This window comes from Micromys minutus (assembly GCF_963924665.1).
Source record: "Micromys minutus genome assembly, chromosome: 7".
Taxonomy (NCBI): domain Eukaryota; kingdom Metazoa; phylum Chordata; class Mammalia; order Rodentia; family Muridae; genus Micromys; species Micromys minutus.
In genome coordinates this window covers 1,782,232-1,798,258 of record NC_137976.1, presented here as the reverse complement: position 1 = coordinate 1,798,258, position 16,027 = coordinate 1,782,232, and the positions used below count along the sequence as shown (strand labels likewise).

Below are 16,027 nucleotides of genomic sequence, written 5' to 3'. Positions count from 1 at the left end.
CTCACTGTAAACTTTTTGAGCTCGCTGAGGATGGCTGGTACTAAGACTTCCCACACATGTGGTAAAGCTCTACTACCAGTCACTAAGTGATGTCTTTATTAATAAACGTATCTTTTAGGGTCACAGCTTTCTACATTGTTCATGTTTATTGGTGCTTAGCTTTAGAATGGAGATGAGCCATTTTACACGCGACAGCGGGTTAGGAAACATTAGTTACCCGCTACAATAAAGTAACTTTATGTTCATGCAGAGGCTTACCCTAAAATAAATTTAAGAATAAAGGTGCGTTAGTTGACTCGGTAAGAACGTAAGTGGTTATCGGTTACTCAGTTCGCTAAAAGTTGTTAAGGAGTGGGCTGAATATCACCCGGCTACGGAAGCCGGGAAGGCTAAGATCAGCGCTAAGTAACACCCGGTGCCGCCCTCTAGAGGAAGTGGAGCGTGCGCGCACCGCGGCCACAGGGGTGCTGAGTCCTCGCGGTGTTGCCGTAGCCACAGTGCGCAGGTGCAGTTGCCGACGCTGTGTCCCAGGCGCTGCTGTAGCGTAGCTGGGCTGCAGTACGCAGGCGCAGTTGACTGACGCTGTTTCCCAAGTGCTGCTGTACCGTAGCAGGGCTGTAGTGCGCAGGCGTAGTTGACGACACTGTCTCCCGGGTGCTGCCGTAGGGTAGCAGGGCTGTAGTGCGCAGGCGTAGGCAAGCGCGGAGGCGTGGTCTCCATGGCGCCACTGTAGCGGTGCAGGTGCCTGGGATCAATGATGAGCGCAACTGAGACAGATCGCTGGGCGTGGCTGCTGGTGCTGAGCTTCGTGTTCGGGTGCAACGTGCTTCGCATCCTCTTGCCGTCCTTGTCCTCGTTTGTGAGTAGCTGTCGGGGGCGGGGACCGGCCGAGCGCGGGGCCTTGCGCCGTCTATGCTGCAAGCTCTCTTCCTCCGGTGGCTCCGAAACGTCTCACAGATCGCGAGGTTGTAACCCGCTCCATTTACTGCGCTCTGGAGGGTGGGGGATCCAAAGCCACGCTTCCCAGCCCCAGCCAAGCTACCTCACAGGTGCCAGAGCCTGGAGCGACGGATCCCCGACTGCAGTGGGGCTCCGGTCTGCTCTATCCATGGCAGCAAGGAACACTACAGAGCAATCTATACGGGCAATACCGTTCTTGCTCACTTCTGTTTACGTGTGTGGGTGTTTTGCCTGCGTGTATATCTGTGCACCGTGTGTTTTCATTGCCAGCAGAGTCCAGAAGAGAGCGCTGGATCCTCTGGAATTAGAGTTACAGGCATTGGTTACCTGCTATGTAGGTGCTGGGACCAGAACCCAGGCCCTCTACCACAGTATCCAGTGCTCTTACCCACTGAACCGTCTCCAGCCCCGATATATTTCAACATGACTTACCATATTTCACTCATACGTGTATAATCAAGCCTTCACACAATTACCCAAAGGATTGGATGCAGGAAAGGGAATAAAGATTTTTCTATGTACCGGGAGCGGGTTGGGCTACTAACTGGGGATGGGTGTTCCCACACTCAATGCCCTTCCTGACCCACCTGCATCTTTCTCTTCATCTGTTTTGTTATCTGCAGCCTTTAAACCTTTTTAAGAAAACTTTATTTTTTTATGTGAGAGTTTTACCAGCGTGTATGTAAGTGCATTACATTTGTAATGCTTTTGAGTCCAGAAGGGACATTGGAGTCCCGGGTACTGGAGTCACAGACAGCTGTGAGCCACCATGTGAGTGCTGGGACCATAGGGTGCTATTGACCACCGAGCTCTCTCTCTGGACTCCTTAATTGGTAATCGGTAGCTATTAAAGGTTCATTATTTTATGTCTCTCTGTGTGTGTTCCTGAGTGTATGCATGTGCACCATGTGAACGTAGTTGCCTGAGGAGTTCAGAAGAGGCAGTCATGTTCTCTGGAACTTACAGGTGATGTGAGCTGCTGGGAACTGAACTAGGGTCTTCTGAAAGAACAGCCAGTGTGCTCAAGCCCTGAGACATCTCTCTAGCCTGTTCCTATAGCTTTGGAAAACATGCTATGTAATAAACCAGTGAGCAAGGATGTTTCTCTGAGTTTTGTGATCTGGTCTAGCAAATCGGTGAATCCTGGAGAGGGGCCGAGGGACCTCTGACTTGTAGCTGGCCTGTGTGATTTGTGACTGAGCCCTCTACCTGTGGGATTTGACACTGTCTGCAGAATGGGGAACACCTAGCAGGTGAACCCACACATTTGGGATCACAGCAGCCATCTGTGTTGTGGGCGTTTGGTAGGAGAGACTGAACATGATACCCTCATCCCTCATCATCTGTCTTTCTGGAGAGACATTTAGTTCTTCATCCCTGTTTCTTTGGTTCAGGTTCCTTGTGTGTCTGGATAGCAATCCCTTGTGGTTATGTATGTTCTCATTCTGGTTTCTTGTGTTGTTTTTTCATCTGTGTGTGTGTGTGTGTGTGTGTGTGTGAGAGAGAGAGAGAGAGAGAGAGAGAGAGAGAGATCAGTTGGTCTCAAGGATAGTCCTTGTCCACTCTTCTGCCTTATTAATTGAGGCAGGGCCATTCAGTAAAACCCAGAATTCACTGTCAGGGCTAGTTTGCTGTGGGCACCCTGGCTCCACATCTACACCTACCTTTCAGGTGGTTCCTTGTGCTTGTACGGCAGGAGCTTTAACCAATGAGCCAGATCCCTGCTTTGGGGGCTTCACCTCCTTCCATCAGGTGTTCAGGGAGGCTGTGTTGGGTTATCCACCTCACCAAATTAGTCACGAATTTCCAGTAGCTAGCAGATCCGGAGAAGATACAGATCCTGTCATCAATTCGGGGTCCTCCAGCACACATTTACCAGACTTGTGTGTGTTCTGTATTAGTCCCTTGTCACAAAGGAAGGGCACTGTCGTTTAACATGCTCAAGTGTTTGCACAGCCATCATTGTTTCGAGGTGACCTGGGCCTGGACCAAGTCCTATGCTGTTCTAGAAGGTTGTGTAGCCTCTGCCTTGAACCCACTGAGCTAAAACCCTTTGTCAGTGACATCTGGGATGGTTGCTGGGTTTAGGAAAACAATGCATGGTTATTACCATCTGGGAGAGGAACCCATCTGCAATTTGTGTTGAGAACGGGGAAGATGAATAGGAGAGCCAGTTTGCCTGGTTGCTGGGTTTCCAGTGAGGGAGCTTTTGAGAACACCCTGGTGTAAGGAGGCCAGAACACCTCCTCACAATGCTTAGAACACTCCCCCTCCCTGCAAGCCTCAATTTGAAGAACCAACTATGACAAATCAGTGACAAGGTTGGGTTGAGGCTGCCGAGTGTAGCTTTCTGCACTGTGTTCCTGAGCATTGGTGCAGCCAGGAGGAGTGCAGTGAAAGGCAGTACAGCAGAAAGGCAGGTGAGGTGCTGGTAGGCCGTCTGGGCTGACTGCTGGGCACCCAGGTAGACTGAGGAAGGCAGCAAGCAGTGGAGGCCAAGTGCCGATGACTTTTGCTTATTTAATTCTCTTGCTATTTTGGGACCAAAAGCAGATGGCTTCTGGCAATTATCTCTTGGTGGAGGCTGCAGAGATTAAGAAAATAAACTTAGTTACCTGGGCTCTTAACTCTGACTGGGCTTCTAGCTAGCCAGGCCAGAGGCTCTGAGTTCTTAACTCTTCGTGAGCCAGGGAGGAAGGAAAAGAAAGAAAGTCAGTCACACACTGGTACACGTACACCTGATGATGCAGAAAGGGGCTACACCACTGTTTGATTATTGTTCTTAGTTTTTATACCTTCTCAGAATATTTGATTATATGGTTTTCTAAACACTTTTACATTCCGTAAGTTCATAGTAAGTCTAAAGTAATAGTTCATGTCATAGATTGGTAAGGCTTAAGGAGTTATAGCAGAACTGTTTACGTCTTTCCATTAAAGCTAGTACCTGAGTAAGCAGTCTTTATCACCTCTTACAGCCCCACAATGCTGTAAAAAATTAAAGCAATGGGTTTTATGGTGTAAATTAGCATGATTTTGTTAAGAGACAAAAACCATCTGCCTTGTGTCTTACTATTTTGAATAATATATATTTTATATAAATAAACTAGCCCATCATTTATTTCCTGTCTTTGTATCTACCAATAAATTGCCCATTTCAAGTTTTATGACCTTCAGTTACCAGATAGTGGCCCTGTTCCTAACCTTGTCCTTGACTGTAAATTTGTTCCAGGCCTGCTTTCTTTTCCTAGTGCAATTGGCCGGTGACACATGACGGGTTACAGAGTTCTCTTTGCAGCTTTCATTCTCTGAGGGCCATGAGATCGCTTGTATCAATTTTGGAGTTCTATAAAATCATGATCAGAAATTATGAAATCACCAATTCATCTACACGGCATCACTACATGAGAGTATGTGTTCACATTGATCTGTAGGAAATCTGCCCAACAGTGTGGGCTGAAGCCCAGGAATCATTAGCCTATGCAATAGAGGCAGGAGAGGCACCTCAGCAGTGAGGAAGCAATCCTGGGATGAAGTCCCTGAGGATTCTAACTCTCAGAGTGCACCCATTTCAGCCATGCAGAAATGGTGGACCATCTCCAGAAAACTCTTGCTTGCCATAGCTTTCCATAGACGGGTCTGGGGCCTGTGGTTGTCCTGGATGGAATTTTTCCTGAGGGTCCTTCCCTTTAGGTTGGTCACACATACGTAGTTGAGACTAATTTATAAAGTGCAGGATCCAGTGTTGTCTCAGGAGAAGGGGACATTGGGCACACCGTGTGCATACATGGAGGGTACACTGCTCGGGTACAGTACAGGAGGGTGAGGTTCTTCTGAGGTTTGCAGAGGTCCCAGGACTGGCATGGCTGGCACAGGGCGAGGGCCTTAGACTTGCAGTGTGCAGGTGCCCATGCCGAGTTTCTGACGGACCTTGCTTTGCTATCTATCGGTCACAAGTGTACACACATTTCTGGGCCTGCCTGGTGTACCCTACTTCTCTCTGCGAGTTCTGCAGTTTTGAAGTTACCCTTTGCTTTTTGCTCCAAGTCTTAGTAGGTACTCACTTTCCACAGACCAGACTCTTAGCAAAGCCTTTCTTTGGGTTTTTAAAATTTATTTATGAGACAGGTTTCTTGTCTGTCTTGAAACTCACTCTTTAGACCAGGCTGGCTGGCCTCAAACTCAGAGATTACTTGCTTCTTATTTATGAGATTAAATGGGATTGAAGGCATGCACCACCATGCCTGGTTGGGACAGGATTTTGTATGGCTTCCAAGTGTTAGGATGACATAGCAACCTAACAGGATATACTCCTGGGGCCTTGACTGAGGAGTGTGTTCTGGGTGATGGGTAGAGTGCTTGGCTGACAGGCCCCGTAGGGTGCACGAGCTGGGAACAGGCATGTCAGAAAGGGGCTGGCCCGGCCCAGGAAGTCGGCATCAGATGACCTTGGTACAGTTGAGAGCCGGTGCCTTTCTGATTGTGTTAGGGTTTTGGCCTCTTCACACTGGTAACCTGGGTTGGTCATTTTTGAGCTTGCCCGAGGAATCCCAGGAGGGAGGAGCCAGGCTGTTCAGGTCATGCCAACAGCTTTCAGACCTGTTGGCCCCTGGGTCGGCAGTGACACCGTGACCTTAAGTCGGTCCTGGACAAGCTTATCTATCCGAAGTGTGTCCTGGCCAAACAGGACCGAAGCACTTCAGGCAGGAGCACAGTGGACTTGCCTGCAGGCAGCTGACCTCGGCCCACAGGGTGGGAAGTGCTCTGCCTGAGTCACCTGGGTAGAAATTTCACAAACTTAGTTTCTCAGATTGTGAGTAATTCTGTCCTCAGGGCCTTTGTGAGTGTGAATCATCTGCTTTTCTTCTGAGATGTACCCACAGTGCCCATCATGTTGGGTTGCAGGTGGCTGGCTTTGAACCTCTTTTGCTGCCACAAATGATGGGCTGACAGGACCATCTTCAGGCCTAGCTTCCTCTTGTTTCTGTGAAGCCGTGGGGAGCCATCCTGGAGCAAGAGTGGGGTCAAGGCGTGTCCAAACCCTTGAGATGAGTAGGAGTAAGATCACTCTCACCCTCTGCCCCTCAAGAGGAGGTCACGAGCCCAGCAACCGCGATGGTATTCATCTCCTTATAAGGTTACGTCCAGCAATATCTGAAATTCTTCCTTATGCATGAGGCATCGGCCAATGATGTGCACTCTCCCAGAAGACCCCTGCACACTTCCTAAAGGTTTAATAATAGTTTTTGTTCTCCTAATTAAACAAGCTGTCTCAGTGAAGCCTGTCTCACAAGAGTCTGTTCTCTCCGCCTGAGGTCTCTATCCTTGACTTTTCCTACCTTGGCCACTCAGAACCCCACCCCCTTCCTGGATCTGCTGGTTGTGACCACAGGTTTTGCTGCTCTGGGGCGGGGAAGCAGAGCCCTAATGACACCTTCCCTGTTTAAGCTTAAGTGACCTTTATAGTCCCTGATTTTTTTTAAGTGTAAAGCTTTTGTATTTATGTATGTATTTAATGTGCTTTGGTGTTTTGTCTGCATGGATGTCTGTGTGTGTCAGGTTCCCTGGAATTGGAATTACAGACATTTGTTAGCTGCCTTGTGGGTACTAAGAACCCAGGTCTTCTGCAAGAGTAGTGTACCGGCTGGTTTTGTGTCAACTAGACACAAGCTGGGGTTATCACAGAAAGGAGCCTCCATTGAGGAAATGCCTCCATGAGATTCACCTGTAAGGCATTTTCTCAACTAGTGATCAAAAGGGGAGGGCCCGACCCATTGTGGGTGGTGCCATCCCTGGGTTCTTTAAGAAAGCAAGCTGAGCAAGCCAGTAAGTAACATCCCTCCATGGTCTCTGCATCAGCTCCTGCTTTCTGACCTGCTTGGGTTCTGACTTCCTTTGGTGATGAACAGCAATATGGAAGTGTAAGCTGAATAAACCCTTTCCTCCCCAACTTGTTTCTTGGTCATGATGTTTTGTGCAGGAATAGAAACCCTGACTAAGACAAATTGGTACCAACATAGTGAGGTATTCCTGTGACAACCTGACCATATTTTGGGGAGGACTGTGGAAGAACTTTGGAACTTTGAGCTAGAAGAGCCATTGGCATATTAAGAGCTCTGTGGGATGTTCTGTAGTAGCTTGGAGGATAATGTTGAGAACAGTGCAGAAAATGGAGGCCTGGCTTGTGAAATTTCAGAGGGAAGATTAAAGACTCTTGTCAGGGATGTTGCTGTTTTGGTTGTGAAGATTTTGTGGTTTTGGTTAACTGGGGCTGAAGAATCAGCCGTGAATAACAAGATACCAGAACTACTAAAGCAAAACCCTTGCATTACTGGGACTATTGATGCTGGTCAGCTGAAGCTAAGAAATTAGTGGTGATTAAGACGAGACCAGTATCACTGAGGTGAAATCTTCTGGAAAGTTTTCTGAGAGCACAAAGAGGCTGTGTTCCAGAGATTGCCAAGGTTGTACCTCGTGCTGTGGCTGGACTTGGTAATGTGTAAGAGTCACCCAGGTGGTACTGGTTTTGAAGGAATGAAGGGGTCATGCAAAGGAATTGAGGCTTGGTGCTATGAAGAGAGTCTATGAGAGGCTATTGGTGAAGCCTAGTTGCAGCAGAAGACAGCAGTGTATTGGAGATTCAGTACCATGAGATGACCACCAAGAGCAGCAGCAGTGGAGAACGGGCAGCTGGAGCCTAGAAGACAAGGTGTGTGCTACAAAGGGCAGAGCTGGAGAAGTGACCCAAGCCCTTGGAGGAGCCCAGAAGTTTGTGAGTGGGTCCCAGATATTGGATGGTTAGAATTTGATTTTGTTTTTGGTTGTGACTGTGCCCTGATATTTTTCCCTCTTGAAGAAGTGGAGCCCACACTTTGAATTGTAAAAAGACTGTGATTTTTAAAAGAGACTGAATATTTTAAAGGCATTACAATTTTAATATGTAAGAATTTGTAAAGACTGTGGGACTCTTAAGGTTATTTAGATCTTGAGGACAGATAAGAAAGTGAGGGGTGAGGCTTAATAGTGTTGTGTTTGTGTGTCAAGTTGACAAGGGATCAGTTGTACTGGCTGGTTTTGTGTCAACTAGACACAAGTTGGAGTTATCACAGAGAAAGGAGCCTCAGTTGGGGAAATGACTCCATGAGATCCAGCTGTAAGGCATTTTCTCAACTAGTGATCAAGGGGGAGGGTCCAGCCCATTGTGGGTGGTGCCATCCCTGTGCTGGTAGACCTGGGTTCTATAAGAAAGCAGGCTGAGCAAGCCAGGGGAAGCAAGACAGTAATCAGCACCCCTCCATGGCCTCTGCATCAGCTCCTGCTTCCTGACCTGCTTGAGTTCTAGTCCTGACTTCCTTTGGTGATGAGCAGCAATGTGGAAGTGTAAGCTGAATAATCCCTTTCCACCCCAACTTGCTTCTTGGTCATGATGTTTGTGCAAGAATAGAAACCTTGAATATGGCAAGCAGCCAGTGATCTAAACCTCTGAGCCATCTCTCTAGCCCCCCAGATTTTTAAAAAAACTTTACTGGTTCTTTGTGAATTTCACATCCTGCACCCAATCCCGTTCATTTTCCCATCCCTTCACATCTGCCCTCTGCCCTTGCAGTCCCATAAAAGAAAAACATCTTGTCCTGGATATTGTAGTGTGTCTCACAGTATGCCCTTTGTGCACAGATCTTTGTCCAGTGAACACTGTAAATGTTCATTGCATTGAGTCATTGGTCTGGTTTGAGGCCTCTGGCTTCTGCGCTGTCAATATTGGATCCTCACCAGGACTCCTCTCAGATACCCTGCTGCTGTGTCATGGGGATGCTGCAGCTTTGGGTCTGCAGGATGGGCCCCTTCACATGCTCCCAAAGTTCATAGGTTAGGTAGGTTGTTGGGGTGGGCCAGTGCCAAGTCCTGGAGCTGGGCCTTGGGGTAGCCGAATTGGCCGGCCTGCCAGCTTTCCTGCGCTCACACCACCAGGGCAGGGTCTCCAGTACTGACCTGGCTAGCCCTCCTGAATGCTACAGCTGGCAAGGGGCAAGGCCAGCACCAGGCAGGGCAGCGAGGGTCATGGAGGGGGAGGGGGCTGGTTCTCTGAATTTGAATGATAGCTCTATGACTTTTTAAAAAATTACTTGGTCTTTAAAATTATTTTTTTATGTGAATTATGTTCCGTCTGCATGTATAATGTATGTCTGTGTATCACATACATGCCCAGTGCTCATGGATTCAGAAGAGGGTGTTGGATCCCCTAGAACTGGAGGTACAGATGGTCATGAACCACCATGTGAAACTGTACTTCAATCCTCTAAAGACAAGTACTCCTAACCACTGAGCATTTCTGTCCCTGTGACCGTTAGAGTCTTTGGCCCATACCTATTTTTATTTATTTATTTTCTCCAGGGTGGACCAGGCTGCAGTAACTCTCCCCTTGAGTGGAGAACAGTGGGCAATAGAGAGAGGCAGGTTTGCCAACCCTGTTCCTTGTCCACTGTGTGACCCAACACTGGCCCCAGCCTAGGGGCTTTAACGTGTGGGTTCATGAGGGTGCCTCAGTCTGTGTGCCTGGACTGTTTGTCTACCATTACTGCTGGGGTCAAAGGTTTGGCTCTGGCTGTTACTGAAGTTGCCTTACTTTGTGGATAGCAGAGGGGTCTTCTGAGCTAGGGGTGGCGCCATTGCTGTGTGCCTCCTAAACTTCATGTACTTCCTCTCCATCTTTAAACCAACAGCTTTCTTTTAAAGTTTGGGCAAACACACATGTTCAGGAGTTAGCATCCAGTATAAAAAGCAGTTTTCCCCCTGAACCCTTGCTATTCTGTACTTTGGTGAGTGAGCAAAGGTCTTGGCTGTAATACTGGTGACCAGCTTTGGGTTCCTCTCCTGAGAAGAGGGCTCTTCCCAGTTGTGCTAAGTTTGGATAGTCCATTGGGGTAGTGCTTCCATTGGTTGGTGGGGCAGGTCTCTGGAGATGTCTGCCACTCCAGTGCACCCCGCTTTCCAGCGCTCACCTAGACCTGGGACTCTGACAAGCCTTCATAGCTGGTGGGCGCCACCTGGTGGCTGCTGTTGTCGGGGCAGTCGAAGGCCTGCTTTGGATGCAGGCCTATATCGGTAACAGTAAATTGTCTGGGTCTCAGTGAGGAAGGACACTGATACCTGCCTCCTCCCTGCCAGATGTCCAGGGTGCTGCAGAAGGATGCAGAACAGGAGTCACAGATGAGAGCAGAGATCCAGGACATGAAGCAGGAGCTGTCCACCGTCAACATGATGGACGAGTTTGCCAGATATGCCAGGCTGGAAAGGAAGATCAACAAAATGACGGACAAACTCAAAACTCATGGTACTTGTCTTGCAGCCACTGATGGCGGGCTGGGGGTGGGTGGGGCTGTCTTTGCGTGTGGATCTGAGGTACATGCGATACTTCTTATTACTGGTAAACCCTTTGCTTTCTAGGTCCAGAAATCTCTGTAGACTTTTCTTCAGAGCCAATTCATCTTCTGTAGATTTTCACTTTTGAGGCTGGCACTTTGCTGAGGGAAGTCCAGACAAAGGACACACAGTAGTGTGTAGATGAGAAGGAGCAGCTCCTGTGCACACTTGGGTCCCTGTGCTCTGTGGCAGAGTCCGGCAGCTCACTAGCCAGAGCTGCACAGTGAGACCTCCAGAGAGCAGTGTGCCCTGAGGCCCTGCTGGGCTGTGGAGCTGGAGGCTCAGAGACGGCTCGGTAGAAAATGGGGATGATGTTTAGTCCTGTCGACGAGCAGCAGGTATGTTAGGAGAGGAGTCTGAGAGGCTCACAGTGACTTCAGTGCAACCACTCAGATTTCTACTCTAATAATAGCAAACACAGTGATCCTGGTTTAAATATTGTCAATTGGCAATATTTAAAGAGTAAGAGGTTTATTACACACATTGTCTGTTGTCCTGTGTGATGTTTCTAAGTATGTCGATTATTAAGTGATTAGAAAGTGTTTAATTAGGGAAAAGGACATTTCCGTGTGTTTAGGTGTGTTCTCGGTTTTGCAGGATTAATTCATGTTTCTCTCTGTTCTGTTTTTCAGTGAAGGCTCGGACAGCTCAGTTGGCCAAGATCAAGTGGTTTATAAGTGTTGCTTTCTACATATTACAGGTGAGTGTGGCCCAGGCTCTGCACAGCTGTGGTTTTTAACTCCTCATCTGCTTGTGTATGTGTAATGTGTGCAGGCATTTTCCTGTGTGTGTTCATGCACACGGGTGCACAAGTGTACGGGGGTGGGGAGGCAGAGGTGGATGTGGTGTCTTTCTTGATTATGTTCCACCTTTTTTCCCAGGGCAGGTTCTTAAGCATAAAGCTTGCTGCTTGTAATTTAGTCAGTTTGCTTAGGGCCCACTGTGGGCACTAAGACATTGCCTTTGTTGGGTGGCAAAAGCTCTTAATCTCTTGAGCCATTTGTCCAGTCCCCAGCTGTGAATTCTTAAGACTGAAAATAAAAAGCCTCCTAACTGGGGACCTGGCTTTAGAGCTTTTTTGCCTTGCTCTACCCTGGAAGCTGGTGCTCCCGGCTACTGCAAGGAGGTGCTTGCATCCTCCAGGTGAGAAACCAGCAGACAGTTTCTTTGTGTTGCCCTGGCTGTCCTGAACTAGCTCTGTAGACCAGGCTGGCCTCAACCTCACAGAGATCAGCCAGCTTCCATGTCCCCAGTGTTGGGTTTAAAGGTGTGTGCCAACTTGACACGTCTTTCTTTCTTTTTTTTAAATTTGTTCGTTCTGTGGTGGGTGTTTTGCTTACTTAAGTGTTTGTACACCGTGTATGTGCCTGGTGTCCTTCGGGGTCAGAAGAAGAAATTAGATTCCCTGGGATGTGAGTCACCCAGTGGGTGCTGGGAGTTGAGCCTGGATCTCCTGGAAGAGCAGGCAGTGCTCTTAACTGCTGAGCCAGCAATCTCTCTCACTCTCCTCTCTCCCATTTTCCTCATTACTGGAGCCTGGCATTCTAACCTGGGGTGTGTGTATGTGTTCTTTGCCTTCTGGATGCTACTTAGGATACTCCGTAGAGACTCGGGCACCCTTCCCTTTTCAGTCTGAGCATTTCAGCAGAGCACTCAGGACCACAGAAGGTGCTTCTGAGAAAGGACAAGAAGAGAAACATTAGTTTTCACCAGCTTGGAGCTGACTGTGGGGACCGAGAGATTGTGGAATCCTGGCTGCTTTTACATTGTCACGAAGTTCAGCTTCTCTGAGATCGTGGGGCAGACTTAGCTCACTTAAATAGTGAACATGTGACATGTATGTTAAAACAGTAAAATGCCAGCTCCCACAAGAAGGCCTACCCTGTCTCCAGTGTGTGACATTTTGTCTGGAGTTGTGTGTGTGTGTGTGTGTATGTGCATTCGTGGGTGCGTGGTGAGTGCGTGCATGTGTTCACTGCAAGGACTGGGCTATGAGGCCTCCACTTACCACGGCTTCTTCCAGGCAGTGCTAATGGTCTCACTCATTTGGAAGTATTACTCCGTCCCCGTGGCCGTGGTCCCCAGCAAGTGGATCACCCCGCTAGACCGCCTGGTCGCCTTCCCTACTCGAGTAGCAGGTAATTGTTTTCTGGAAATATGGTGGTGGGAGATTAGATGACCTGCTGATTTCATTCTCCTGTCTCCTCAGCAAGCTGCCCCTCCTCTCCCAGCCTCCTGTGGTCTGGAGATGCTTGCCGGGGCAGAATTACATCCCTGGCACCCAGAGGCCACTTCTTCCCTGAGGCTCTCTCTCTGAGCAGCTTGCTGCCCTTGGCTGTTGCTTTTGAGTGTTGAAGGTCCTTTGGATGTCAAAGGTTGTTCATGTCATTGAAGAATGAGCAGATATGTAGGAATACTTTTTTGGTTTGGGAGTTCTTAAGACAGGGTCTCATTGTGTGGCTCTGACTGGCCCTCAACTAGATTTGTAGACCAGGCTGGCCTCAAACTCACAGACACCTGACTTCTTTTGCCTTCCCAGTACTGGGATTAAAGGCACGGTCCTCCATGCTCTGGCAACGTAGGAACTAGATTTTTAAAATCATGCCAGTTGGCATACTTTCAGTCTAGTGCTTAGGAGGCAAGCACCCCCTCCCCCCAACCCCATTTAGTTACAGATGAACCCTCAGTGTTTAGGTCTGTTTCTTCCAGCCTTTCTTGCTGTCTGTTTTGAAGTGGTTGAGGTCACCTGACATTTTATTCCCTTTCCTTTGATGATGTGAGCCCACTCTTTCCCGTCTTTTTTTTTTTTTTAGGCGGTGTCAGTAAAATACCCCAGTGGGCATCTTAAACACACAGACTGAATATCATTAGGACCCATTCTGTGCCACTGTTCCCAGGGTAGGACTTTAGCATATGAATTAGGGTCCGTATTTGCAGGCCAAGGACACTGCTCAAGTCTGGGATCCATTTCAGAAGAATTTTCCGGTGAAGACACTTTCTTGGGCCTTTCTTGGCCAGTAGAAATAGCAGTGCTGGATGTGGCTCTTGCCTGTAATCCCAGCCCTGGGAGGAAGAGGAGGGTGGATTGCTACAGCTTCAAGGCCACAGGGGGTGGAAAACAGCCTGCCATTGAAAAGAAGCCGTTTCAAGGACCTGGATTTTAGCTGTGCTATATTCTTGCCTTGTCCTTCCCTCCCCTCCCCTCCCCTCCTCCCTCCCTTCCCCTCCCCTCTTCCCTCCCCTCCTCCCTCTCCTCCTCCCTCCCTTCCCCTCCCCTCTTCCCTCCCCTCCTCCCTCTCCTCCTCCCTCCCCTCCCTCCCCTCTTCCTTCCCCTCCCTCCCCTCTTCCTTCCCCTCCCTCCCCTCCTCCCTCCCCTCCCCTCCTCCCTCCCCTCCCCTCCCCTCCTCCCTCCCCTCCCCTCCCCTCTCCTCCTCCCTCCCTCCCCTCCCTACCTCACTGTTGGGCTCAGGCCTGAGGAGCAGCGGGGCCTTTGGCAGCACTCTGCTGAGCCTTAGCCTGCCGGGGAGGATGGGGTATCTACACTTTAGGACTCAGAAAACATGGATTTATTTATAGTGCTTTCTTGAAAGCTGCAAAAGGAATGGTGGTGTAGGGTGTTCTTACAGCCCATTGATGACCCAGTGACTTCTCTGTCAGGAATGCACAGTACAGCCCTGTCGGGCCCTGTCTCTAGGGAGCTCCTTCTCTTGTCCCTTGGAACTGGGCATCTCCCTGTGGGTGGACGGTCACAAAGCCTTGGCTGCTGGGCCTCTGACATGAGTTTCTTTCTTTTCAGGTGGAGTTGGAGTCACCTGCTGGATTTTAGTCTGTAACAAAGTTGTGGCTCTCATTCTCCATCCTTTCAGCTGAGGAAGGCCAGCCACACACAAGTCCAGATTCTTTATGTTTTGAAATAAGTTTGCTTTTGTGTGTTACCTGGGATGCTTGTTGAATCAGGATTTGCTATACTGTCCATTGAGCCAGAAAGACCAGTCACAGCACCCCCATACCATCTGACATAGCTCTGGATCCATACCGACCGGGCCACCAAGTGGCATCTGCTGGTGTTCTGGACATGGTTTGGATCTGTCACCAGAGTGTTGTTTTAATTTTCAGGAAAAAAAAAAACACACTTGAGTACCACTACACAACCTTTTTATCCCAGTTACTGAGAGTGACGCACACGGGTGGACACTGCTGTGCCTGTCCCCTGTTGGAATGTCACACTGAAGTGTGTGAAAGGTGTCTAAGCTTGTTAATTTTTCATAGTGGTTCCTACGCATGTTCACGAGACTGTGTGTGCTTTTATTTAAATCATTTCAAGTGAAGTCTGTCCTTAAAGCATCGGTGTTTATGCTGTGCAGAGTGGAACAGGGTCAGCAGGGTGTGGGCTGATCCAGTTCTTCTGAGACTTCTTAGGCTCCTGAAGTTACCAGGCAGAATTCTGCCAAGTCTGGTTTTTCTGAGACAAGGTCTCTCAATGTAGCTGCGGCTGTCCTGAAATTCTCTATGTAGACCAGGCTTGTCTCACAACCAGACTGCTTTTGAAGCACTTTTCCTAGTTACAGTATTTGCCAGTGCTAGTACGACTGTCCCAACAGCCTGACTGCAGGCACAGTCAGTCCGTCACTGCCTGGGCTGCAAGCTGTGGCGTTTGCCTCTGGGGAACCATAGCTGCCCGCCAGCACAGCGTGATTCAGCACAGCGTGATTCTGCACCACTCTGGCTGCCCTGGGATTTACAGAAATCCTCCTCGTCTCTGCCTCACAGCTGCCGGGATGAAAGGTGTGGCACTGGGTTTTGAAGGATCGTATTTATATTCCTGTTTCCTAATGATCTCCTAAGTAGCTCTGTTATTCTGACTGTACTGTGAACAGGCCAGGTGTGCGGCCCTTGGGTTGTTTGTGATGGGCACAAACTGAGTGCAGCAGTGAGCAGAGCCAACCTTGCCAGGAGGCCCTGTCCATTAGCTCCGGCACGCTCAGCACCAAGGAAGCACTTGGTCCACACAAGATTAGTTCAGGACTTGAGGAGGTTGGCTGCAGAATCTGGGTTTCCTCCAGGGATCCAGCCGCAGACTGGAATGGTGCTTTTTGCTCTCATCATTTAGGTAGCCAGGGTCAGCATCCTGAGGCCACTTGGAAGGGTAATCAGAAGAAAGTGCTCCGATCAGATGCCTCTCACAGGACTTGTCATTTCAGCTGATATGAAGGAACTCTTAGTGACTGCTGGTGTTCCCATGTGTGTGGTGTATGTAACATGGAGTAGGGGACATCAGTGTCCCCCCAATTGTATTTGTTTAAAAATGGGTAATAAACATTGATTAAAAGGGACTGGGTGTCGTGAGAAGCTTGTTTCTGTTCCCTCCCACCTAGGCAGTTTCCCAGACTCCTCTACTGCCTGCTCTCTAGGGTTCTCCCGGGTGATCTATATTTATGAATGTTGGTACGAATGCATTTAAAGCCATTAACATTTTTATAAAAGGAAACATAAGAAAACAGAATCTTTAATTTTTTTTTTTTTTTTTTAATTTAAAGTTTAACTTTTTTGAGACTGGGTCTCACTGTGCAGCCCTGGCTAGCCTGGAACTCATTGTAAAGACCAGGCTGGCCCAAACTAAGAGATCAGTCTGCCTCTGCCTCCTGAGTGC

At 48.8% G+C, this 16,027-nt stretch overlaps 1 protein-coding gene across 1 annotated transcript; it reads left to right on the top strand.

The window, feature by feature from the left end:
- Window positions 1–718: 718 nt before the first annotated feature.
- GET1 (guided entry of tail-anchored proteins factor 1) lies at window positions 719–15,689 on the top strand. The gene is made up of 5 exons (XM_080919079.1): window positions 719–859; window positions 10,123–10,288; window positions 11,010–11,077; window positions 12,401–12,515; window positions 14,174–15,689. Exons 1-5 carry the CDS (start codon window positions 755–757, stop codon window positions 14,245–14,247), a joined length of 528 nt encoding a protein of 175 aa, XP_080775205.1. The 5' UTR covers window positions 719–754; the 3' UTR covers window positions 14,248–15,689.
- The last annotated feature ends 338 nt before the right edge of the window (window positions 15,690–16,027 follow it).